The sequence below is a fragment of the Schistocerca serialis genome, chromosome 5 (genome assembly GCF_023864345.2).
Source record: "Schistocerca serialis cubense isolate TAMUIC-IGC-003099 chromosome 5, iqSchSeri2.2, whole genome shotgun sequence".
Lineage (NCBI taxonomy): Eukaryota > Metazoa > Arthropoda > Insecta > Orthoptera > Acrididae > Schistocerca > Schistocerca serialis.
The window spans coordinates 267,371,779-267,398,702 of NC_064642.1; the positions used below are offsets into that span (position 1 = coordinate 267,371,779).

Genomic DNA, 26,924 nt, shown 5'->3' on the forward strand with positions numbered 1-26,924 from the left:
AAGGGCGAGAAGTGTACCAATGCATTACTGACTTGCTCAACTGGTGAAGATTTTTCTCTTGAATAAATCATACAGTTTTTCTGAAAAAGTAATCATCTCTCTCTCTCTCTTTCTATACTTAAAGTTCCAGTTTCAAAGTGCAGTAGAAAGAGAACCGCTTCTCAGAATGACATAAAATTTGAAAAGCTAATTACTGGCGTGGGGAAAACATCATTGGAAAGAAATCAAAAAAATAACTAAATTTTGACAGAGACATGTCGCTGTAAGCGTCAGAATATGCACAACGACGTACGTGCGGCACACGGCTGTCCCACAGTTTGCGACTAGACGCCCCACATGAGTGTCTCAATGAAGGATAGGGCGCTGCTGGAAATTCACTTTTACAAGAACGGTGACTGCATGCCAGTAACCCTGCAGAATTTTCGGACACTCAGGGGTATGGAAAAAGCATCGGTCCGATGTCTGATAAGTGTCTGTAGGAAATGATTTTTTTAAAAATGTGTTCTGTCTAAGTGCAGTGTGGCACAGGCAGGAAAGCAGTTGATCCGACGTCTGTCAAAGATGTGGCCACAGCATTGCAGGACGGGTCATGCTGTGGTGTGCTCGAGGAACACGGGACATGCCTGCGAGTACGGAGCGTAAAATCCTAGGAAACATCCTGCATTGCTGCCCATACAAAATCCTCCACGTTCAGGAGTTTCTTCCTGCTGACCTACCAGCGAGACAAACGTTCGTTCTGGAATTTGATGCTCGCGCCGAAGGGGACAACGAATGGCCATGGAACATTCTGTGAACATACGAAGCCCATTTCCATCTCCAAGGATGTGTCAATACCCAGAATTTCAGAATATAGGCAATGGAAAATCCACACGCACCCCACCGCCTCCACTACATTCTGCAAAGGTGACTGTGTGGTGTGAGTTGACGGCATTGTTTATCGCAGGGCCGTAATTTTTCGAGGAGAGGTGTCCTGTGGGTCCTGTTACTGTACCGTCAGTGATAAACAGTATGCGGGTCTTTTGTGCATCAACGTCATTCCAACACTTCAATAGCTTGGGTGTGTAGTTAGGATCATTTTTATGCAAAATGGCACTCCTCCGCACTTTGCACAGTCAGTGAAGCGGCTGCTACAGAGACATTTCGGAAATGCTACAATTATCAGCCGTCATTTCCCTACAGCCTGGCCGTCCAGATCACCTGATCTTAATCCGTGTGACTTCTGGATATAGGATTATCTGAAAGATGTTGTGTTTAGTGCTCTAGTTACGAACGTAGCTGAACTGGAGGCATGCATTGCATTGTGAACGTGACACCCCCAAGACCTCAGGCCTGTTGAGGAACATGGTGTTTTCCGATTTCTACTTGTGGCAGAAAACGGTAGACAACATATTGAACATGTCTTGCAACAGTCTCGTGACCATTTGAAACCGATGAGTTTTTACTTTTTGTGCTGTTTTTGGCCCCAGGACAATAAATACCGATGTCATTTTGCTTTTTATGCGGTTTTTGGCCTCGTGGCAGTGCAGAATCGAATTTTTCTATCCGATATGGTACGAGATTGCTGCGATGAACGGGCTTACAAAACATACATTGCCTTAATTGTTGACTGCCGAACTTGTGCAGTCATACACATTGAACAGTACAGGTGGTGTAACGTGCAAATCAAACCATAGCCGTCATATTGCGATCTGTCGTCGACTCCATTTACTTTTACTTTAAGACGGTTGCATTGCTATTGTTTTTTTTTTTTACGTGAGGTTTCTCCCCGGCATCAATAATATGCTGCTCAATACTTTACAGTAACAGAGTCTTGTTACCATCAGTTGTATCACGTTTTCAAATTGTTAGTATTGAAATCGGAAACAGGTAAAATTCGAAAACGGCTTCCTTGTACGCCAAAGTGGCTTCAAATTTGGCAGTTTGATAGACATCGAATTCGAAGTTTTAAAATTGCTAGAAGCGACCAAAATGCAGATGTACCAGCTAAAAAAGAATAGACAGATGTATAGATATATACATTCTTGCAGATGCACACTTGCATTAAAAAATATGTGATTGCTACATCAGTACTGCACAAGACACCTAGAGATATGTGGCGGATGGTATATCTGGTACCAGTAACTACTACCCCGTTTCCTGTTCCACTCGCGAATGGAGTGTGGAAAGAATTATTGTCAATAAGCCTCTGTATTAGCTCCAACTTTTCGAACTTTTTCATCGTGGTAATTTCTGGAGATGTATGTGGGAGGAAATAATATGTTGTCCGACTCTTTCCGGAAAATATTCTCTCGAGATTTCAGTAGTAATCCTCTCCTAGATGTACAACGTCTCTTTTGTAACGTCAGCCACTGTAGTTTGTTGAGCATGTGTGTAACGCTCTCGTGCCGACTAAATGATCCGCTTTTTGTACGATCTTCTCTATCTCTTCTATCAGTCACATCTGTCAAGTCCCCATACTGAGTAACAGTACCAAAAATCGTTCAAAAAGCACCTTGTGAGACGCTTCTTTTGTCGATGAAGTACCTTTCCTTCCTATGAATCTCAGTCTGGGGTCTGCTTTTCCTACTATTTGCTTTCTGTGGTCATTCCGCTTGAGATCGCTATGGATAGTTACTCATAAATATTTTGCGGCTGGTAGCGTTTCCAGCAATTTCTCATCAATAGTGCAGTTGTACAGTAGTGGATTTCTTTTCCTGTGTGCGCAAAATATGTTACATTTATTTACGTTTAGGGTCAACTGCCATAGACTGCACCATTTTTCAATATGCTTTAGGTAATTTTGCAAACCGTTGCAGTCTTCTGACGTTGCTACTTTGTTACAGACAACTACATCATTTGTGAATAGACGTACTGTATCATTTATGTATACTGTTTACAGTTACGGTCCTGTCACGCTTCTTCTGGGTATACCTGAAATTACATCTGTCGACTTCGTCCCGTGTGCGACGTGTTGAGTTCTGTCTGCAAAGAAGTCCGCAATCCAGTCGCAAATCTGGTCCGATCACGGTAAGCTTGTAATTTTTTCACTAGACGGCAGCGCGGGACGGTGTTAAATGCCTACCTGAAGTCAAGGAAGACGGCATCAATTTGAGCGCCGTTGTCTATGGCGCTGTGGATCTCACGGAGGGAAGGAGCGAGGTGAATTTCGCAACATCCCAACATCTCCGTTTGCCGAATCTATCTCGATTTTTATAGAGGAGATTTTATTTCTTCAAAAAAATCATAACTATTGAGTGTAAAACATGGTTCATAATTCCATTAAGGTCATACACATAGACGTATAATTTAGTGCATCTCTCCTACTATCCTTCTTGAAGATGAGAACGAACCACGCCTTTTTCCAGTCGCTAGATGTCCTTCGTTGCTCCAGTGAACTACGATGAACTGATGCTAGATGGGGAGCAAGTTCTTTCCCACAATCTTTGTAGAATCTTACAGGTATCTCATCTGGTACTGATGCCTATCCACTACTAAGCGCTTGCAGTTGCTTCACTGTTCGTTGATCAGTTACCTCAATATCCGCTGTATCGATTTAATTATAAGGAGGGACCGTATTACGATTTTCCGCCGTGAAACAATTTCAGAAGACCGAATAACTGTGCATTAATCATTGCTGAACCGCTGGTATCCCTATGCGCTGTGGAGGGAAGTGGAGTTAAAAGTAGCGAGGTGAGATACTTTGACACAGCAGTGTGTATGACGTCAAAGCATATTCCTCAAAAAAGATGATAAATATTAACGTAATAACTTTGACACTGCCCGATGTGTGAATTCTACAAAAAAAAGAGTTAGTCCTCTAGGTGAATTGCGTGTGACTGAACTTAAAAAAACGGTGACCCATTTTATCAAAATAAATGGTATCCGATTGTAACAGCAAATTATTCAGATAAAATACAGTCTAGTCTGTAAACACTCCACAGACGTTGAGACTGTGTCACACATTTACAGCCGAGTGGGTAGCCGTCAGGTCTAAGGCGTCTTATCACGGTTCGCGTGGCTGCCCCGTCGGAGGTTCGAGGCCTCCCTTGGGCATGGGTGTATGTGTTGTCCTTAGCGTAAGTTCAAATGGTTCAAATGGCTCTGAGCACTATGGAACTTAACATCTGAGGTCATCAGTCCCCTAGAACTTAGAACTACTTAAACCTAACTAACCTACGGACATCACAGACATCCATGCCCTTGGCAGGATTCGAACCTGCGACCGTAGCAGCAACGCGGTTCCAGACTGAAGCGCGTACAACCACTCGGCCACCACGGCCAGTTTAGCGTAAGTTTGTTTAAGTAGTGCGTAAGTTTAGGAACTGAAGACCTCAGCAGTTTGGTCCCATAGTCCTTATCACAAATTTCCAATTTTTTTTTCACACATTTACATTAAATATGTCGGCATTGCGAATACGCGTTAGCAGTCATGTGTGTCAGACTATTTGTTCTTCGTAATATCTCTATCAGGCAGCTCGCATTTTTACTATCCCTGCTGACTGCTAAAAGTACTGACTAAGCACATTTGCAAACCACAGCTTGTCAGGACAAACATACTGTCCACTGTCGTGTGTAAACCTGAGCCTATGCCACAAGTGTTATAACAATATAGCAAGAGTAACATTTTTTTTCGTCACAGTACCGTCAAGCAATGTCATTTCGTATGTATTAAGAGAAAATAACTGTTGTATCAAACGCAAACTAATATCTACCTGTCTTAGCATTAATTATTTGTCGAGGAAACCGAGACACTGTTGTATCATGCCTTGCAACATATGGGTTGATAATTTTTGTGTGTGTTAGGCTTCAATTTATAGCTACAGTATTTACCCTGCACATACGAAGAAGATATTGTACATTTACCGAAAATGACGTTAGCATGCCCACATGTCGTACTTATCCTTTGAGTAACTGCGTGGCTGCCTTTAACTTGACTGTGGGCAATACGTCCACTATAATATTCTCTAGAAAGGAAATAAACTTTTATTGCCGACCAAACAGTGTATGTATTGTCTGTAAGCTCTACAAAGCATGACCACTGCACGTCTTTCATAACCTCGCGCAATAAAGCGACACCTACAGAAGAAAGGTTCTAACAGGAAGTTTCATATCAGTGCTCACTCCACTGCAGAGAGAAAATTTCATTCTGGAAACATCGCCCAAGTTGTCTCTGCAATATCCTTTCTTCCAGAGTGCTAGTATGCCAAGTTTCGCAGGACAGCTTCTGTGAAGTTTGGAAGGTGGGGGTCTAAGTACTGGTAGAGGTGAAGCTGCAAGCTGCAAGGGCTGGTCGTGAGTCTCCTTGGGTAGTTCAGTCAGTACAATCTGCCTTCGGCTACGGTGCGCTCACGTGACTGTGTTCTGCAGCGAGGCGCATCTAGCCGTTGTTTGTGTTTACCGCGGCCACAACGCGTGCTGTCGTTCCTAAGGGCACTTCAAGCGACATAATTATTCATTTTTTGCTCCGATTTCGCCCGTCCCAAGGCGCTCGATGTCGAACGATTCCTGCGCAATGAAGCGGAGGTACCGCCGACCGACATCACAAGGGTCCAGTTTGTCACTGTGGGTGGTACTGTCTATGTGAGAATGGTTGACGACACGGCAGGTGATAAAATTATACGAGAGACCCAACGTGGACCATGCTTCTGCCACTCCGACCCCAACGTAGGTCCCGTCACCTTAGACCCTGCTACCGTTCGAGCTCCCTGCAGACGTTTTGCTCGACGCTCTGTGACCCTATGGTACGGTCATCCAACACGTTGCCCAAAAGTGGGTGCAATTCAGGACATATCCTGTCCTGAACGGTGTTCGACAAGTTTGCAGCCGGCCGGGGTGGCCGAGCGGTTCTAGGCGCTACAGTCTGGACCCGCGCGACTGCTACGGTCGCAGGTTCGAATCCTGCCTCTAGCATGGGTGTGTGTGATGTCCTTAGGTTAGTTAGGTTTAAGTAGTTCTGAGTTCTAGGGGTCTGATGACCTCAGAAGTTAAGTCCCACAGCGCTCAGAGCCATTTGAACTAGTTTGCATCGAACTTCGGAGCCGTGGACACTCTTATGTCCGGGTCATAGGTTGCATGGTTATGAGTTTGTGCAACAGTCAACCATGCACACGCTCTGTTTACGGGAAAGAGGGCCATCTACGGTCAGAATGCGTTCAACGACATGTTGTGCAACTTTCCCTTACGGCCTTGCAACTCCAGATCATCACGAGAGTCCTCCTGGAAACATGCGGCAGTGCTCACCGCGACGACGACAACTCCAAGTCCGTCGTATGGCACCATACGCCTCCCCACTGTCACTTGGACGTCGCTGCGGTCAATAATAACGACGAGGCCGCCTTACGGCCGCCTCCGACCTACAACGGAGGGGTCACTCCACTACACGGCCACTCGACCCATTTATTGTAACTATAGCGGCTTTCAAGATGAGACGTCGCACCTCATTGTCGTCATTAGATACGGAAGAACACGTTAGTAAACGACGATCAACACACTGAAGCAAACGTCACCATTGTTCACTCACGGAGCCCCGGTGTCCTCTCCGCCTCCCGCAACGATGCTAATCCTGCCTGGCTGGAAGACAGTCGCACCATGATGTCAGCAGACGGCGACGGCGATGGCTTTGCGCGACGGTTGCCTTGGCGCCATCGAAAACTCGGTGTTTCCCCGTCACACGGACAGGTTGAGACGACAGTCTACCCGCAGTCGTCACATGATTCTCCTCCTTCAGAGAATATGGACGCACGACACCAACACTCCGCCGCTTCTCACCATGGCAGACCTGCTCCCAGCACTACCACGTCACACAAACAACTTTGCAATGCTCGGTACCAATATGGTCAGCAGTACAGCAGATTTGCAACTCCTCTGCGAAATGCTCAGGGGGTCAGAAATCGGTTGCGCCCTTCTACGAGGGTTGTGTCTTGCTACCAGTCAGACTCTTAATGGATTCGAGTTGTTTGCCCTCTATGTCCAGGAAGGTACCTCAGTCACTCATGTGGTTTCTTTTCCATCTGCACAGAGCATGGCCCTGGCACTATCTGGTACCTGGCTCATCAGCTTATATGCCCCATAAGATTCGACACACCAACGTCAACAAACTACGATCAGCGCAGAAGAAAAAGCGTCTTTATTCGCGGGGCAATATCACCGTTACGTCATAGGGGAGATTTCAAATGTATCCTCCATCCGAAGGATCGGACTCCCGGCTACTCAACATGTCCAGGTGTACATTCTTTGGTGGCCATTTTCATCTCATTGATGCGTGGGAGATCATACAGCGTGACATTCCCGCTGCCATTTTCACACTGTTTTAATTGTACAGGAATATACTCTAAGACAAAGAAAGGAATTATCAGAATGGATCGAAAATTGGTATATGTGATGTAAATATAAAGATAAGCAAATGATTAAAATTTCAGAAAAAATTTGATGATTTATTCAAGAGAAAGAGATTCACAAAGTGAGCAAGTCAGTAATACGTTGATCCACTTCCGGCCCTTACGCAACCAGTTATTCGGCTTGACATTATTAACAGCGTTGTTGGATGTCCCCCTGAGGGATAGCGTGCTAAATTCCTTGCATTGGACGCGTCAGATCGCCAAAATCCCGAGATCGTTGGATGGCCCTGTCCATAATGTTACAAACATTCTCAACTGGAGAGAGATCCTGCGACCTTCTTGGCCAAGGTACGGTTTGACAAGCACTAAGATGAGCAGTAGAAACTATCGCCGTGTGCGGGAAGGCATTCTCAAATATAAGCCCAGTAAGACTTAACTGGGCGTAGAACGTCGTTGAAAAACCGCTGTGCTGTAAGGGTGCCGCCGAAGATAACTATAGGGGTCCTATAATGAACAGAAACGACACCCTGGAACGTCACTCCTGGTTGTCAGGTCATATGGCGAACGACAGTGAGGTTGGTATACCACTGCTGTCTGAGACGTATCCAGACACGTCTTCGGCCTGGAATCTCGTTGACTGGATCAGAGTTGTTGTCAGCGGTGGGTCCCGCTTCGAACTGAGCTCCAGTGACCAGCAAAGATGTGTGCAGAGACGCGCTGGACAGAGGTGGGATTCCAACCTGAGTGTTGCCCGCTGTATGTCCCAATAGCCAGGAGTGATGCTCTGGGGTACGATTTCACTTCATTGAAGGTCTTCTTTGGTTGTCAGCGGCGGCACCCTCACAGCACAGCGGTACGTCGACGATAATGTCCGCCCGCACATGGCGAGAATTTCTAGTGCTTGTCTTCGTGCTTGCCAAAACCTACCTTCGCCGTCAAGGTATCTCAGTCTCTCTGCAATTGAGACGTTTGGAGCATTATGGGCAGGGTCTCCTAACCTGCACGTGATTTCGACCATATAACGCTCTACTTAGCTAGAATATGCATTTTCTCAATTTGTGAAACTTTTTCTCTTGAATAAATCATCCATTTCTTGTGAAATTGTAAACATAACATCTTCGTGGTGCCTGTTTCTTCTTCTTCTTCTTTTTCTTCTTCTTAGAGTAAACTTAGTACTTCATGCACTGGATAAAAGATATACTTTTTTAGAGTCAAGAGAAGGCGTATTTTCAGTTCATGTGACTTTCACTTACGATTCGCGTCGATTAGTCAGCTTATAACGCTACTGGCGGCACGCGCGTTTGCTACCTGTTTCCTAATAATGTAACTTTTAGTCCTGTCACAGGAAAGCCAAGTATAACGCTACGGTGGAATGTATACTGCCAAATATGACCTTAACATGCAGTAAGCGTTACTCTCTGGGAGGAATTTTGGAAGTTCTTCAGTGCATTAACCCAACGGATAGAGGGTATCGAACGTGAATTTCGTATAGTGGTAATTAGTAGAAAGCACTGTAATTTAGAAAATAATGAAAATAACAAAAATTTACGTAAATGAAACATAAAAACCGGTCGCCAGCCTAATCAGGCATAATAATGTGCAAGTATTATTCGCAATGAATTACTATATACTCTTGAAAAAGGAACTTTCATAACTTCTTTCTTAGTAAAGTGCAATGAACACCTGCAACAACCAGACGAACTATCAGTGGGTAACAGTAGTTATCAACAGCATAGATTAGCAATCACAGAAATATAATAGAAACGTTACCCCTGTTAACTACAATCATCACTTCAACCTTTGACTAAATCAGCACAAAATTTGTTCTCAAAGATAACACGAGACTAAGTGTCACCTGACAAGAGTTCAAGTTTGACTAACACACATATACACATCACAAATGCAACACTATGACACTGAAATAACACTTTTCATATTCATTCCACTGTGGTAATGTTTCAATTCATGATCAAAAACTAGATTCAAATTAACTTTCCATTGCTGGCAAAAATTTAAAGTGGTGCCCTTAAGCTGTTCCTTCCTTTATCATCAACTACGCACACCTTACAGAAACACTTTTCATACAATAATACTGATTTCCAATCCCACTTGATATTAATAATCTTGCAATATTTTATAAACATTTGCACTGACAATATACTTAATTGACTTCAAAATGATTTCAAGTTAGGGTTAAATCTGAAACAGGATCAAAATTAAGTGCCTTATAACACCACTTGTGAAACAAGTGATTTTAATTAACCACATTTATGTTCATTACTACTAAAACTTTGGCACTTTCAAAGTAAAAACAGTTCATAGCAAATTACAGCTTTTCATAAGTTTAATATTATGTGCTTCTCTCTTTATCTGTGAAACCAATGATTTAACTAGCAACTTTTATATGCTTTAAAACCGAAACTTAGGAACATTGAATCAAAAACAAATTAGCATTTCTTCATAAACAGGATACTCGGTCTTTAGCACTTTTAGGATAGGACCCTGCTTGGTACCATGAAGGGAACAATTTCAACGGTCAAACACAAATTTTTGCAACACTTGAATTACTATTGGAAAAACACACAAAAACGCACTGGTTCATACTGGTATACGCATCTGCACTCCAAAGTTGTTGAAACAGTTGCGCAATATTGGTGGCAAGCACGTGGTGGCTATCTGGTCTCCTATGGCGGTTTAATACTCTATTTCATTTCTTCTTGGCGGCGAGTTAATCATTTTTAGAGCAGTTCCAAATACGAGAGCACCATTTTACAGCCGAAACCACATCCGAGGCCGTTCCATCATAGATTTGGTATCAGAACGCCTGACGTGGCACCTGCGGTGTTCACTATGCGACTACTGGCCACTGACTGATTCACGTGCTCTCCCTCTTGCCGCCCAGACAGACCACCACGTCCACCTTTTCTTGCGTGCCAAGCCCCTTCCGTAGTGGAGGGGGTTTCCTAAGTATGAACCAGTTATTTACATACAACTTGTTCTTACAAACATACATATTTAATAAAATTCCATTATTTAAGCACACTATTAAATTAAACAAATCATATATCATAAAGTTCCATTTCCCTCCAACAATTCAAAGAACTTAACTCATACAGAATAAACGCTTCATAATTACATATTCTGTACCAATTACTCACAATTGATGATGGTGTTACAAGCTCAAAATATTCGGGATATCAAATGCTGCTAGAACTGACCAGTATTTGAGTCGTACAGTCTTCAAACGAACCAGAAACGTACGATCACAGTCTCGGGGAAGCTGGTAAATTCGCCAGTATCTGCTCGGGTCTGCATTTGCTGATCCTTTCGCATACCACTTCAAAACCCTTTTATGGTAATGCTTCTTGCTGATTCGAGTGTGTTCATGTTTCACACAGTCGTAAATGTCAGAGAGTCTAAAGCCACTCTCTCAAAAATGCTAACTCTCACTTCTACGCAAGTCCGCCTTATACTTCTTACTACACTGGTATTAGGTGCAAAATTTTATTTTTAAAGGTATCTCTCATGTAAAAATTATATGTATACTGAAATTTATATTAATGTTACAATAACAGCTGTTTAACTGCCAACGGTTGGGAGGTAAGTGCTTGTGTAAGATTTGGGACAGCCAAGCGGCTGTGGACAGTATCAGATTTTGTGCTGATGTACTTTTGGGCTTACAGTCAGAACCTCATTTAACTCAACCTCGTAACTTCATATATATATATATATATATATATATATATATATATATATATATGAAGTTACGGTGAGTCATCTAACATTACCGCTAGATGTATTTCGTAAACCACATCAAATATCAAATACTGACGAATCGATTACACAGACCGAACGTGAGGAGAGGGGCTAGTGTAATTGGTTAATACAAACCATAAAAAATTGAATGGAAGTATGTTTTTTAACACAAACCTACGTTTTTTTAAATGGAACCCCGTTAGCTTTGTTAGCACATCTGAACATATAAACAAATACGTAATCAGTGCCGTTTGTTGCATTGTAAAATATCCGGAGACATTGTAACCTAAAGTTGACGCTTGAGAACCACTCCTCCGCTGTTCGATCGTGTGTATCGGAGAGCACCGAATTACGTAGGGATCCAAAGGGAACAGTGATGGACCTTAGGTACAGAAGAGACTGTAACAGCACATTACGTCCACATGCTAACACCTTTTTGTTGGTCTTTTTCACTGACACACATGTACATGAGGGGAGAGGTACACGTACATACGTGGTTTCCGTTTTCAATTTTTTTTTTTGTCATCAGTCTACTGACTGGTTTGATGCGGCCCGCCACGAATTCCTTTCCTGTGCTAACCTCTTCATCTCAGAGTAGCACTTGCAACCTACGTCCTCAATTATTTGCTTGGCGTGTTCCAAGCTCTGTCTTCCTCTACAGTTTTTGCCCTCTACAGCTCCCTCTAGTACCATGGAAGTCATTCCCTCATGTCTTAGCAGATGTCCTGTCATCCTGTCCCTTCTCCTTATCAGTGTTTTCCACATATTCCTTTCCTCTCCGATTCTGCGTAGAACCTCCTCATTCCTTACCTTATCAGTCCACCTAATTTTGAACATTCGTCTATAGCACCACATCTCAAATGCTTCGATTCTCTTCTGTTCCGGTTTTCCCACAGTCCATGTTTAACTACCATACAATGCTGTACTCCAGACGTACATCCTCAGAAATTTCTTCCTCAAATTAAGACCAGTATTTGATATTAGTAGCCTTCTCTTGGCCAGAAATGCCTTTTTTGCCATAGAGAGTCTGCTTTTGATGTCCTCCTTGCTCCGTCTGTCATTGGTTATTTTACGGCCTAGGTAGCAGAATTCCTTAACTTCATTGACTTCGTGACCATCAATCCTGATGTTAAGTTTCTCGCTGTTCTCATTTCTACTACATCTCATTACCTTCGTCTTTCTCCGATTTACTCTCAAACCATACTGTGTACTCATTAGACTGTTCATTCCGTTCAGCAGATCATTTAATTCTTCTTCACTTTCACTCAGGATAGCAATGTCATCAGCGAATCGTATCATTGATATCCTTTCACCTTGTATTTTAATTCCACTCCTGAACCTTTCTTTTATTTCCATCATTGCTTCCTCGATGTACAGATTGAAGAGTAGGAGCGAAAGGCTATAGACTTGCCTTACACCCTTCTTAATACGAGCACTTCGTTCTTGATCGTCCACTCTTATTATTCCCTCTTGGTTGTTGTACATATTGTATATGACCCGTCTCTCCCTATAGCTTACCCCTACTTTTTTCAGAATCTCGAACAGCTTGCACCATTTTATATTGTCGAACGCTTTTTCCAGGTCGACAAATCCTATGAAACTGTCATGATTTTTCTTTAGCCTTGCTTCCATTATTAGCCGTAACGTCAGAATTGCCTCTCTCGTCCCTTTACTTTTCCTAAAGCCAAACTGATCGTCACCTAGCGCATTCTCAATTTTCTTTTCCATTCTTCTGTATATTATTCTTGTAAGCAGCTTCGATGCATGAGCTGTTAAGCTGATTGTGCGATAATTCTCGCACTTGTCAGCTCTTGCCGTCTTCGGAATTGTGTGGATGATGCTTTTCCGAAAGTCAGATGGTATATCGCCAGACTCATATATTCTACACACCAACGTGAATAGTCGTTTTGTTGCCACTTCCCCCAATGATTTTAGAAATTCTGATGGAATGTTATCTATCCCTTCTGCCTTATTTGACCGTAAGTCCTCCAAAGCTCTTTTAAATTCCGATTCTAATACTGGATCCCCTATCTCTTCTAAATCGACTCCTGTTTCTTCTTCTATCACATCAGACAAATCTTCACCCTCATAGAGGCTTTCAATGTATTCTTTCCACCTATCTGCTCTCTCCTCTGCATTTAACAGTGGAATTCCCGTTGCACTCTTAATGTTACCACCGTTGCTTTTAATGTCACCAAAGGTTGTTTTGACTTTCCTGTATGATGAGTCTGTCCTTCCGACAATCATATCTTTTTCGATGTCTTCACATTTTTCCTGCAGCCATTTCGTCTTAGCTTCCCTGCACTTCCTATTTATTTCATTCCTCAGCGACTTGTATTTCTGTATTCCTAATTTTCGCAGAACATGTTTGTACTTCCTCCTTTCATCAATCAACTGAAGTTTTTCTTCTGTTACCCATGGTTTCTTCGCAGCTACCTTCTTTGTACCTATGTTTTCCTTCCCAGCTTCTGCGATGGCCCTTTTTAGAGATGTCCATTACTCTTCAACTGTACTGCCTACTGCTCTATTCCTTATTGCTGTATCTATAGCGTTAGAGAACTTCAAACGTATCTCGTCACTCCTTCGTACTTCCGTATCCCACTTCTTTGCGTATTGATTCTTCCTGACTAATGTCTTGAAATTCGGCCTACTCTTCATCACTACTATATTGTGATCTGAGTATATATCTGCTCCTAGGTACGCCTTACAATCCAGTGTTTGATTTCGGAATCTCTGCCTGACCATGATGTAAGCCAATTGAAAACTTCTCGTATCTCCCGGCCTTTTCCAAGTATACCTCCTCCTCTTGTGATTCTTGAACAGGGTATTCGCTATTACTAGCTGAAACTTGTTACAGAACTCAATTAGTCTTTCTCCTCTTTCATTCCTTGTCCCAAGCCCATATTCTCCTGTAACCTTTTCTTCTACTCCTTCCCCTGCAACTGCATTCCAGCCGCCCATGACTATTAGATTTTCGTCCCCCTTTACATACTGCATTACCCTTTCAATATCCTCATACACTTTCTCTATCTGTTCATCTTCAGCTTGCGACGTCGGCATGTATACCTGAACTATCGTTGTCGGTGTTGGTCTGCTGTCGATTCTGATTAGAGCAACCCGGTCGCTGAACTGTTCACAGTAACACACCCTCTTCCCTATCTTCCTATTCATAACGAATCCTACACCTGTTATATCATTTTCTGCTGCTGTTGATATTGCTCGATACTCATCTGACCAGAAATCCTTGTCTTCCTTCCACTTCACTTCAGTGACCCCTACTATATCTAGATTGAGCCTATGCATTTCCCTTTTTAGATTTTCTAGTTTCCCTACCACGTTCAAGCTTCTGACATTCCACGCCCCGACTCGTAGAACGTTATTCTTTCGTTGATTATTCCATCTTTTTCTCATGGTAACCTCCCCCTTGGCAGTCCTCTCCCGGAGATCCGAATGGGGGACTATTCCGGAATCTTTTGCACATGGAGAGATCATCATGACACTTCTTCAATTACAGGCCACATGTCCTGTGGATACACGTTACGTGTCTTTAATGCAGTGGTTTCCATTGCCTTCTGCATCCTCATGTCGTTGATCATTGCTGATTCTTCCGCCTTTAGGGGCAATTTCCCACCCACAGGACAAGAGAGTGCCCTGAACCTCTATCCGCTCCTACGCCCTCTTTGACAAGGCCGTTTTCAATTACGGAGTGGAATAGAGTGTGTCCCGACATGTCAGGCCAATAGATGTTCAATGTGGTGGCCATCATTTGCTGCACACAATTGCAATCTCTGGCGTAATGAATGTCGTACACGCCGCAGTACATCTGGTGTAATGCCGCCGCAGGCTGCCACAATACGTTGTTTCATATCCTCTGGGGTTGTAGGCACATAACGGTACACATTCTCCTTTAACGTGCCCCACAGAAAGAAGTCCAGAGGTGTAAGATCAGGAGAACGGGCTGGCCAATTTATGCGTCCTCCACGTCCTATGAAACGCCCGTCGAACATTCTGTCAAGGGTCAGCCTAGTGATAATTGCGGAATGTGCAGGTGCACCATCATGCTGATACCACATACGTCGACGCGTTTCCAGTGGGACACTTTCGAGCAACGTTAGCAGATCATTCTGTAGAAACACGATGTATGTTGCAGCTGTTTGGGCCCCTGCAATGAAGTGAGGACCAATGAGGTGGTCGCCAATGATTCCGCACCATACATTTACAGTCCACGGTCGCTGTCGCTCTACCTGTCTGAGCCAGCGAGGATTGTCCACGGACCAGTAATGCATGTTCTGTAGATTCACTGCCCCGTGTTTTGTGAAACCCGCTTCATCGGTAAACAGGTAGAACTGCAACGCATTCTCTGTTAATGCCCATTGACAGAATTGCATTCGATGATTAAAGTCATCACCATGTAATTGCTGATGTAGCTAAACATGCCGGCCGTTGTGGCCGAGCGGTTCTAGGCACTTCAGTCCGGAACCGCGCGACCGCTATGGTCGCAGGTTCGAATCCTGCCTCGGGCATGGATGTGCGTAATGTCCTTAGGTTAGTTCGGTTTAAGTAGTTCTAAGTTATAGGGGACCGATGACCTCCGATGTTAAGTCCCATAGTGCTCAGAGCCTAGCTACACATGAAACGGGTGAAAGCGGTGACGATGCAGTATGCGCATGACACTACTTTGACTCTGTCCACCGGCTCTCGCAATGTCCCGCGTACTTATGTGTGGGTTCATGGCAACAGCAGCTAACACACCAACTGCACCCGCTTCTCCTGTGACGTGCCTGTTACGGACCCTTTTGCGTGGTACGACCATACCTGTTGCATACAGTTGGCGGTAGATGTTTTGCAATGTGCGGCACGTTGGATGCTCTCTGTCCGGGTACCGTTCTGCATACACCCTGCAGGCTTCAGCTGCATTTCGTCGTCACTCGCCATAGATGAGTATCATCTCCGCCTTTTCAGAGTTCGAATACACCATGGTCACAGTTCCTACAACGCTACACTATCACACACGTCTGGTAACACGGTGTACTACAGCTGGTCTGCGTGCGGAGACGAATGCAGAATAACAATAGCAGCAAGCGGTACATGCTGACACTGCGACAGCTAGAACAAACCACAACAGTGCACTACAACCACACTCGTAAACACGGACGTCATCGTAAACATGTCCCTGCAGATGCTGCTCGCCGACCGTGGCCCGTGTTTGTTAGAACACGCAACTGAACGTCGGAGGTTTCAAGCGTCAACTTTAGGTTACAATATCTCCGGATGTAATTAACATTTTACAATGCAACAAACGGCACTGATTACGTATTTGTTTGTATGTTCAGATGTGCTAACAAAACTAACGTGGTTCCATTTAAAAAAACTTAGGTTTGTGTTAAAAAACATACTTCCGTGCATTTTTGTATGGTTTGTATTAAACAATTACACCAGCCCCTCTCCTCACGTTCGGTCTGTGGAATCGGTTCGTCAGTATTTGATGTGGTTTACGAAATATATCCAGCGGTAACGTTAAGTGACTCACCCTGTATATATATATATATATATATATATATATATATATATATATATATATATATATATATATATATGATGCAAATCATCAAGCACATACTTACGAACTGAGTAACATTTTCTTAGACTTTACTTTTTATGGGCAAAATTTGCTTGGGCTTCAATATTGCCACAGTTCAGGCACCGCTAGCTCACAAAATAATGCTATCTACGAACTCTCAGAAAAAGTATGAATATCTTATAAGCTGTGAACACAATTATGTAGTAATGAATTGTGATTGACACTGTGACACGCTGTTTTCTATTGTCGTAAATCTGTGATTTGCTTCAGATATTTCACACTAAAACAACAATTTTCTGAAGTCAACAAAATGGAGATAATTTTTATCTGAAAATAACATATTCGATTAATTTGTACAAAGTGTTTGTTACACCCGATGTTTCATTAGCGTAATATGTCAGTAAAGTTAAAAATTTTTGTCTTTAGCCCTACACTGATCGAGTACAAAGTACCCACAACCGTGGAGCAGCTGCAAGACCCTTGCACAGTGAGGCGCAACATCGCATCTGGTCCTACAACGGGTCTCGAGTTGTTTCTCAAAGGATTACCCCCGGAAGATACTCTTGACGGCAGGCTAGAACCATCCATAGCAAGGGTAAGCTGAAACACACACATAACAGTTATACAGTATTTTGTATTACTGACTGAAATCGGAAGATACTTAACTGATCACATGTTTACAGGGTGAAAAGTATTTAAACCGACAAACTCTGGGAGGTTGTAGGGGACATCAAAACAAATATTTTTCCCTAATGTCATTTTTTCCTATGAGGAATATTTAAACCGGTAGAAGAAAATTTCTCTGGTGGCAAATTAACTAAAGCAACAAACACTTTTTCCATTTCTTTATATCCAAGAGGCAATACATTAACACAATCCAATTTCAATTACAGTAGATTGTCAAAAATGCCTCCATTGACACGTAAACAAAGGTTAAACCGTCGGATCATGTTCTGTCTGACACGGGCAAAAACCCCAGGAGTATCCTAAATTGTTCCTGCTGCTGCTACTATCCGGGCAACCAGATCCTCTTCTGATGCAACAGGAGTTGTATAAATGAGGTTGTGCATCTCTCCCCAAGCAAAACAGTCCAGAGGGGACATATCTGGGGATCGAGCGGCCATGGTACAGGACCACCTCTGCCAATCCACATTTCTGGGAACCGTCGGTCCAGGAATCGACGCACAAGACGACTGAAATGTGCCGGCGCCCCGTCATGTTGGAACCACATGCGTCGTCTTGTAGGGAGCGGAACGTCTTCCAGCAATTCTGGCAATGCTCTGGGGAAAAAATTGTAATAGTGCCTGCCATTAAATGGTCTAGGTAGCAGACACGGCCCAATTAAACAGTCCTCAACAACACCGACCCACATATTAACGATGAACCGCACTTGATGAGCGCTAGTAACTGTGGCATGTGGGTTATCCTCACTCCAAACATGCTAATTGTGCATCACGCCCGAGCGTTGCTTCATCGGTAAATATCACAGAGGATGGAAATGTAGGATGCATTTCACACTGTTCCAGGTACCACCGCGGAAACTGTGCTCTGGGGGATAATCAACTGGTTCCAGGTTGTGGACACGCTGTAAGTGAAATGGACGTAACAATTGCTCTCGAAGGACTGTTCTTACATTCGTCTGATTCGTCCCCATGTTACGTGCAATTGCACGAGTGCTGATTGAAGGATCCCGCTCCACATGCTGTAAGGCAGCTTCCTCAAATTGCAGCGTTCTTACCGTGCGACGGCGTACCTGTCCAGGTAATCTGCTAAATGACCCGGTCTCACGCAGATGTTGGTACACAGCAGCAAAGGTCGAATGAAGCGGGATACGGCGATTACGATATTGTTGCTGATAAACCCGCTGTGCAGCTCGTCCGTTGTGATGCGCTACATAGTATGCACCAACCATATCAGAGTACTCACTCCAGGTGTATCGCTCCATTAATAAACACAGACAATGCACTACTACACTGGTGGACAGCAGTTTCCTACAACTGAAGATCGTAATACGGCCTCTAACAACTGAAGAGCGTAATGTGACCTCCACCGGTTTAAATAACCCTCATAGGAAAAAACGACGTTAGGGAAAATATTTGTTTTGATGTCACCTACAACCTCCCAGAGTTTGTCGGTTTAATTACTTTTCACCCTGTAGATATCCACTTTACTCCCCCCCCCCCCTTTTTATAGTTGGCGCTTAATGTTCATGCTATACAGACAGCACCTTAATATACAGATTGTCCACCCAACTATGCCACCTCATATACTTCCACAAAAGAAAACTAAATGTAAAAAATGCAGTTGGCCAGGGATGTACCTATGCCAGGAGCTCACGTGACGGCCACGAAGACTACTTTCCGCACAAAGTTAGGTTTTTTAAAAGGCACATTTTAAATGGCACATGTATGCTTTTTTTTCTACAGAAATAAAAACTAGAAGTGATACGACGTGATTCTAGAGTCCCAAACATAATTATTAGCGTCATATAGTCCGCAGAAACTTCAGGTTTCTGCAAGACATCCAGCATGGAAAACGCACTCAGAACTAACCAGGGACATCACGACCAAGCAACCTGCGTCACTTAAGCAGATGTTCCACCGTTTGCATCAGTATACCTGTGGAGACGGTGAACAAGTGAGCATTGCGCAAGTGATAGTCTTTCGACAGGTTTTGCTGCACACCCAGCGGTAATACGTTATTTCTTATCCTCTAGTGACGTTATCGGTTCGTGGAACACAGACTCTTTCACTACGCCCCAGAGAAGGTAATCGAACGGCGCCACGTCGGAAGAATGGACTGGCTAACTCACAGGACTCTCCAGTCCGCCCGCAGCTCGTGGTCGTGGGGTAGCGTTCTCGCTTCCCACGCCCGGGTTCCCGGGTTCGATTCCCGGCGGGGTCAGGGATTTTCTCTGCCTTGTGATGACTGGATGTTGTGTGATGTCCTTAGGTTAGTTAGATTTAAGTAGTTCTAAGTTCTAGGGGATTGATGACCATAGATGTTAAGTCCCATAGTGCTCAGAGCCATTTGAACCATTTGAAACTCTCCAGTCCTCTCCACCTATTTGGAAACATTGTGTTGTGTACATAGTTCCACATAGTCAGCGCGTACACAACTTTCCCAATAGAGCGTTCCCCCGCTGAGCACAACAGCGCTCTACGAGATGGGGCTGCCATAAAGACGAACTAAATTCCGCTTTTTTTTTTCTTTTTTTTTTCATTTATTGAATTTCAATTCCCCCCGAAGGGGGCGGGCTGGCAGCAGCTTAGTATGCCGCTCTTCAGCCGACAGATTTTGTGACAAAGATCAAGTGAACAAATAATAAAAAACAGGCGATAAAATCGGAGACTTAGAGAGTAACAAGGCGAAAAGAAATCGTGGAACTTAAAACAACAACACAGGGATGATGACGCTAGTAAAAATACATACGAAGCAGACAGGGAAAACAATAGACAATTAAAAAAAAAAACACGGCGACAGTCTGGATTCTGTTCGCAAAGGACATAAAATTCACACCTAGCGACAGCATGGTTGTTGTTCGCAACACGAGAAAGACAAACAACACTGAATAGTCACTGGAACACTGCACTAAAAAGTTGGCAAATGTGACACCACAGTCGAGAGCAGGTGGGGGGAAACTGGACAGAAGATGGGAAAACAAAAAAGGGGGGAAAGGAGAGTAAAAGCGAAGGGGGGAGCCGGGAAGGGAGCTGAAGGAGGATGAGGACCCATAAGAGGGGTGGGGGGCAGATGCGACAGGGAGTGGGGTAGGCAGAGGAGGGGAATACAAAAGGACTGGGGGGAGAAGGGAGGTAGGGAGAGGTTTAGTGGGGAGAAAAACAGGACGGAAGGGGGGGGGGGGGAAGAGGGAGCCCAGGGAAAGGACAGAGGAAAGGAGGGGGATTGAGGATCAGAGTTGATAGGAAGGATAAATGGAGGGAGAGAGGGCATCATCCGGGAGGGGGAGTTGACGGAAGCCACCTCGGGAAAGGAGATGGAGGGTCTAGAGATGGCGGGTAGGGGGGACACAACGGTGAAGACGTGGCAGGGGGCGGGGATGGGAGAGGAGAGGAGCAACCAGGGGGTCAGGGGGTTCAAGACGCCGGGAGGTGTAGAGGATGCGGATATGTTCGAGGAATAGGAGCAGATGGGGGAAAGGAATGAGATCATAGAGGATCCGCGTGGGGGACGGGAGGCGGATACGGAAGGCAAGGCGGAGTGCATGACGCTCAAGGATCTGGAGGGACTGACAAAATTTGGGGGGGGCAGATATCCAGGCAGGACTGGCATAACAGAGGATGGGATGGATTAAGGATTTCTAGGTGTGGAGGATGGTAGAGGGGTGCAACCCCCATGTCCGGCCAGAGAGGAGTTTGAGGAGTCGGAGGCGGTTGTGGGCTTTGGATTGGATGGAGCGGAGATGAGGTATCCAGGTGAGGTGACGGTCAATGGTGAGGCCACGGTAGGTGAGGGTGGGGGTGAGGCGGACAGGATGTGCGCAGACAGTAAGGGAGAAATCCAGGATCCGGAAGGAGCGAGTGGTACGACCTACGATGATTGCCTGGGTCTTGGAAGGATTGAGTTTCAGGAGCCATTGGTTACACCATGCAGCAAAAAGGTCAAGGTGATTCTGGAGAAGGCGTTGGGACTGTTGGAGGGTAGGAGCGAGGGCGAGGAATGCGGTGTCATCAGCATATTGCAAGAGGTGTACTGGAGGGCGGGGGGGGGGGGGGGTTGGGGCATATCTGCCGTGTACAGGAGGTAGAGGAGAGGGGAGAGGACAGAGCCCTGGGGCACACCTGCAGAGGGGTAGAAGGTGTGGTAATTGGCATTATGGATGGTAACATAGGAGGGGCGGTGGGAGAGGAAGGAGGCCACCAGACGGGTGTAGTTGATAGGAAGGGCGTAGGTTTGGAGTTTAAACAGGAGACCGGGATGCCAGACACGGTCGTAGGCCTTTTCGAGGTCAAGTGAGACAAAAATGGCGGAGCGACGGGAGTTAAGCTGGAGGGAGAGGAGATGAGTGAGGCGGAGGAGTTGGTCATCAGCAGAGAAGGAAGGTCGAAAGCCACATTGGGTGTTCGGGAGGAGGTGGTTTTGGTGGAGGTGGAGATGGATGCGCCGGGAAAGGATGGATTCCAAGAGCTTGCTGAACACCGATGTGAGACAGATAGGACGATAGGAAGAGGCATCAGATGGAGGCTTATTGGGTTTGGAGAACATCAGGATACGGGAGGTTTTCCACAGGTCGGGATAGAAGCCAGTGGCAAGGATGACATTGTAGAGGGTGGCAAGGAGGGAAAGGAAGGAGGGAGGGCAGTGTTTGAGGTGGCGGTAGGTAATGCAGTCGTGGCCGGGAGCAGTGTTGCGTTTAGTGCGGAGTGTGAGGCTGATGTCCTGTGTAGTGATGGGAGTGTTAAGTGCAGAAGGTGGGGTGTGGCCCAAGTACTGGAAGCTAGGAGCAAGGGGAGGAACAGAGGTATTCGTACGGTCCATGACATCAGGGAAGAGGGAATAATCAAAGTGGGGATCATCTGGGATGGAAAAAACATCAGAGAGGTGGGAGGCAAAGTGGTTGGCCTTACTGAGGTTGTCAGGAAAGGGACGGTCATTAAGGAGGAGAGGGTACTGGGGGGTGGGGCGGTTCCCAGTAAGGCGGTGGAAAGCAGACCAATACTTGGAAGAGTTGATGGGGAGCGTGGTGTTGAGTTGTGTACATGTCTGGCGCCAGGCTCAGCGTTTCTTCGCAACAAGCAGGTTGCGGATGTATCGCTGTAATTGCCGGTGGCGGGTAAGTGTATCCCGGTCACGAGTGTGGAGAAAAGAGCAGTAGAGGCGGCGGGACTCTCGAAGAAGAAGGACGGCCTGTGGAGGCAGGGCGGGGTGGTGAGGGTGGGTGGCTTTGGTGGGGATATGGGTGGCGACGGCGTCAGACAAGGTCTGGTGCAGGAAGGCAGCAGTGCAAGCGATGTCAGCAGGAGACTGGAGGGTAAGGTCGTGGCCGTCAACCTGGGTGTGAATGGAATCCCGGTAGGCATCCCAGTTGGCACGGGAGTAATCATGGACAAGTTTAGGAGGGACGTCAGGGCGAGGAGCGTGGCGGGGATGGCGACCGTTAGAGATAGTGAGGAGGACAGGAGCATGGTCACTGCCAATGAGGTCAAGGACATCCGCGGTGATGCGCCCAAGGAGGTTTGGAAAGGCAAGGACCACATCAGGAGTGGTGTTGGATTCGGGCCGGGTGTGCTGAGGCAGGGGAACCAGGTCTCCCTGGAGAGTGGTGAGAAACTGATGCCACCGCCGGAGGTCGGCAGGATCACGGCTGTGGATATTGAGGTCGGCGGCAATCACGTAGGTGGAGAAGGTGCGGTCAATGTGGGCCAGGAAATCGTACGGGATGGGGGTGCAAGGGCGGACATAAATGGTGGCACAGGTGATGGTAAGGGTGGGGAAGAAGAGGCTGAGGGTGAGATGCTCGGCAGGATTGTTAAGGAGAGGTTGGGGCCGGACAGGGAGGTGCTTGAGGTGGCCTATAGCAACTCCGCCACACGCGAGAGGGTACGGGTTATTGGTGCGGTGTAGAGTGTAAGGAGCCGTGGAGATGGAGATACGGGGTTGAAGGAAGGTTTCATTTAGGACGAAGGCATCCACGCGGTGCTGACGTAGGGTGTGGAGGAAGAGGAGTTTGTGGGTGGGCAGGGAGCGAATGTTGTGGTACAGGATACGGTACGGTTGTTGTACCATGTAGAGTGTAAGGAGCCGTGGAGACGGAGATACAGGGTTGAAGGAAGGTTTCATTTAGGACGAAGGCATCCACGCGGTGCTGATGTAGGGTGTGGAGGAAGAGGAGTTTGTGGGTGGGCAGGGAGCGAATGTTGTGGTACAGGATACGGTACGGTTGTTGTACCATGGGAGTGGAGAGTTAGACAAGGGTGGTGAGGGGGGTGAAGGTGAAGTGGGCCTGGTTGTGGGAGTATGTGGCATAGGTGGTAAGATGGAAGATGGAACGGGCAGCGAGGGCGATAGGGAAAGAGTGTGTGAGCGCTGGAAGGGGTGGATGTTTTGGAGCACAATGGTGGTGAAACGGATGATGTCCTCAGCAGTAGGGGGAGGGCGGAGCGAGTTGTTGGGGTGGATGGGGTCATCAACAGGACGGACAGGCACGGTGAGCTCAGGGGTTACTGGTGGAGGTTTCGCTTTACACTTCGAGGAGTAGGTAGGATGTGGTTCGTTGCAAGTGTTGCAGGAGGGGGAGAGGTGAGGTTGGGGCAATGCTTGAGGAAGTGGGAAGCTTTGCATTGGGGACAAGTAGGGGGGTTCCTGCAGGCAGAGGTAATGTGGTCGTTGTAGGTGAGACAGCGTTGGCAGCAGTAGGATTGGACGGGGGAACGGGAGGGGTCTACCTTATGGCGCTGATTGTAGATGAGGGCTCCCTCGGTGAGGAGGCGGTCAACGGAGGAGGAGGATTCGGTGAATATCCGCATGAGAAAAGTCGGCCCGGCATCATTGAAGATGTGACGGGCCGAGCGGATTTCAATGTCGGGCCGGGAGTTGAGTTCCGCCAACACCTCAGCCTCCGTGATCACGGGGCTAAGCTTCGTGATCACAGCAGTGAAGGGTGGCGGACGCCGGGGAGGTTGAGGCTGACGGGGAGAGGACGGGGTGTGGTAGGGGGTGAGGGTTGCACGTTGGCCAAATTGGATACGGGGGATGCGGGAGAGGAGATCGGTGTGGAGGGAAGCACTGGGGGATTTGATGAGGACCGAGTCCTTGCGAGGAATCAGTTGGGAGATGGGAGCATTGGGGTAGTATTTCCGGAGGGCGAGGGTGAGGGAGCGGGCATCAAGGAATTGAGGGTCAGGATTGGAGAGGACAAAGGTGTGGGTGGCAGGCGAGGCAGGGGCGGGGGTCAGAGCCGCGTCCATGGGAGTGGGTGGGTCACGGGGGTTGGGGGTTTTTTTGGAGGAGACTGCGGGGGAAGGGTCAACATTCGGGCGCTTTGAAGGTTTCGTGGGCACGACCGGGTGGAGAGGGGGCAGGGGTACTGGTTGCAGGGGGAGATGGCGGGGGGCAGGACCACCCTGAGCAGCGGATGACGCAGACGGAGGGGGCGTGGGTGTCACTGAGACTGTGGAACGTCGAGCAGAGATCCATGCTGGCTTGGAGCCTGTCGGAGGCGGTGCGGGGAGCGGCGGAAAGTCAGTAGCTGTCGATGGGGCGACAGTGAGAGGGGAGGAGGAGTTGGGGGTGGTTACAGCCGAAAGTGGTGCAGGGGTGGGGTGGACAGGGAGAGAAGGAAGGACGGGAAGTGGGGTGGAGGAGGAGCTCCATGTGATGGTGGTTGGAGCAGCGGAGGGAGAGGTGAAAATGATAGTGGTGGTGGTGGTGGGTTGGGACATGGCGGCGGCGCGCGAGAAGGGCGGCGGCGGCGACCAGACGGCGACGGCGGCGACCGGCAGGCGGCGGCGGCGGCGGCGGCGGCGGCGAGCACCGGCAGGCGGCAGGCGGCAGGCGAAGGCGGCGAGCACCGGCAGGCGGCGACCAGGCGGCGGCGGCGAGCCCCGGCAGGCGGCGGCTGCGGCGGCGGCGGCCGCGGCGAGGACCGGAAGGCGGCGACCAAACGGCGGCGCAGACGGCGGCTGCGGCGACCGGCAGGCGGCGGCGGCGGCGGCGGCGGCGGCGGCGAGCACCGGCAGGCGGCAGGCGACGGCGGCGAGCACCGGCAGGCGGCGACCAGGCGGCGGCGGCGAGCCCCGGCAGGCGGCGACGGCGGCGGCGGCGGCGGTGGCGAGGACCGGAAGGCGGCGGCGAGAAGGGCCGGACGGCGAGCAGTATGGACGGCAAGCAGACGACACGGCAAGGAAACGGCGGGAAACTCCCACGTCGAAGTTGCACCCTGAGAGTAGCCCAGGCAGTGAAACTCTTCGATGAAGAAGAGAGGAATTCCAACCCTCGAATCAATTCCGCTTCCGCCGATCCGCGTATTAATATGTAACGCAGCCAATGAGATTGCTGCTAACGTAGAACCTTTTCTCCTCGCGGATCACACTCGCGCAGTGATACCTGAACGCGTGAGGTAATATAACGAGTTTACAGACCTCCGATTAGTCAGTCTGTACCAATCTGTATTAGTGTGCATTAGTCTGCATTTGTCTGTACCAGTCTATAGTCAAGTTTCAGTCTGCACCTAGTAAGATTATCATTTTCCTGTACATAGCCATGAAGATAAATGAATAGACACTTCGTCAAGTATCAGAGATATGTGAGAATAAGATTAACGTACCAATACCAAAGGATCTTCAGATTGTCAATTGTAAACAGCATCCAGAATCAAGTTACGTAATATCTATGATTTATTATTTTAATAAATGTGTGTGTGAAAATTAATCAAGTTCTGTTTAAAGTTGGTCACCATCAATCTGCTACTCTAAGCGCGCAAGTGGCATTTCTATCGTCTGACCTAACGGCAGAAGATAAACACGCCACGATAAGACCACGAGACATATTGCTGACACTCGCCTACTTCGTTAGAGCGACGAGTCAAATAATCTGATGGTGTGTGTACCGAAGGTCTTACAGTACGCACACCACACATTGCATCCTTCGTTAGAGCGATAAGTCAAATAATCTGATGGTGTGTGTACCGAAGGTCTTACAGTACGCACACCACACATTGGACCTGTTTCTCTCGAAACAGGTGCGTAGTGCGCGGGACTTCCATCACCCTGAAGCCACGTTGATAGAGTGTCTAGCAGAAATGCAGCATATCGCCTTCCAATTAATGGTCCCTGATGAAAATAGAGATCTACAATACGGATATAAATGATGCCGCACCAGACATTGAGACCCCACTATCTTTGACGAGATGCTGTGTGAAGCCAGCGGGGATTTTTCACTGACCAATAGTCCATGTTCCATAGATTCACGTGACCATGGTTTGTGTGGAAAGCTCCATTAGTAAACAACGCATCGCATACGAAGTCAGGATGAACTTGCAAACGCTGAAGTGCAAAACGACAGAATTCATTGTGGGATTAAACGTCATTTCCGTACATTACTTGGTGGATACGGATTAAAATATGCCTAATCAAAATTCTCCACACGTTACTACGACATTTTTTACAACCGCGTGCAATTTTTCGTATACTCACCTCAGGATTTTGAGCCAGAATAGCAATTTCACTGCCATTGTTAGTTGTTGTGTTATTAAGTTGACGTTGTCTGGGTGCCCAGCTGCCTGTTTCTATGAAACTTGTGCAGATTTTGGA

General features: G+C 46.8%; 1 protein-coding gene across 1 annotated transcript in view; it reads left to right on the forward strand.

Moving 5' to 3' along the window:
* LOC126481893 (uncharacterized) overlaps positions 1-26,924 on the forward strand; it is a 148,705-nt gene that overhangs the window by 78,753 nt on the left and 43,028 nt on the right. Inside the window, exon 5 of the mRNA XM_050105851.1 lies at positions 17,080-17,248. Within this exon, the coding sequence (XP_049961808.1) occupies positions 17,080-17,248 (169 nt within the window). The remainder of the gene's footprint in view (positions 1-17,079; positions 17,249-26,924) is intronic.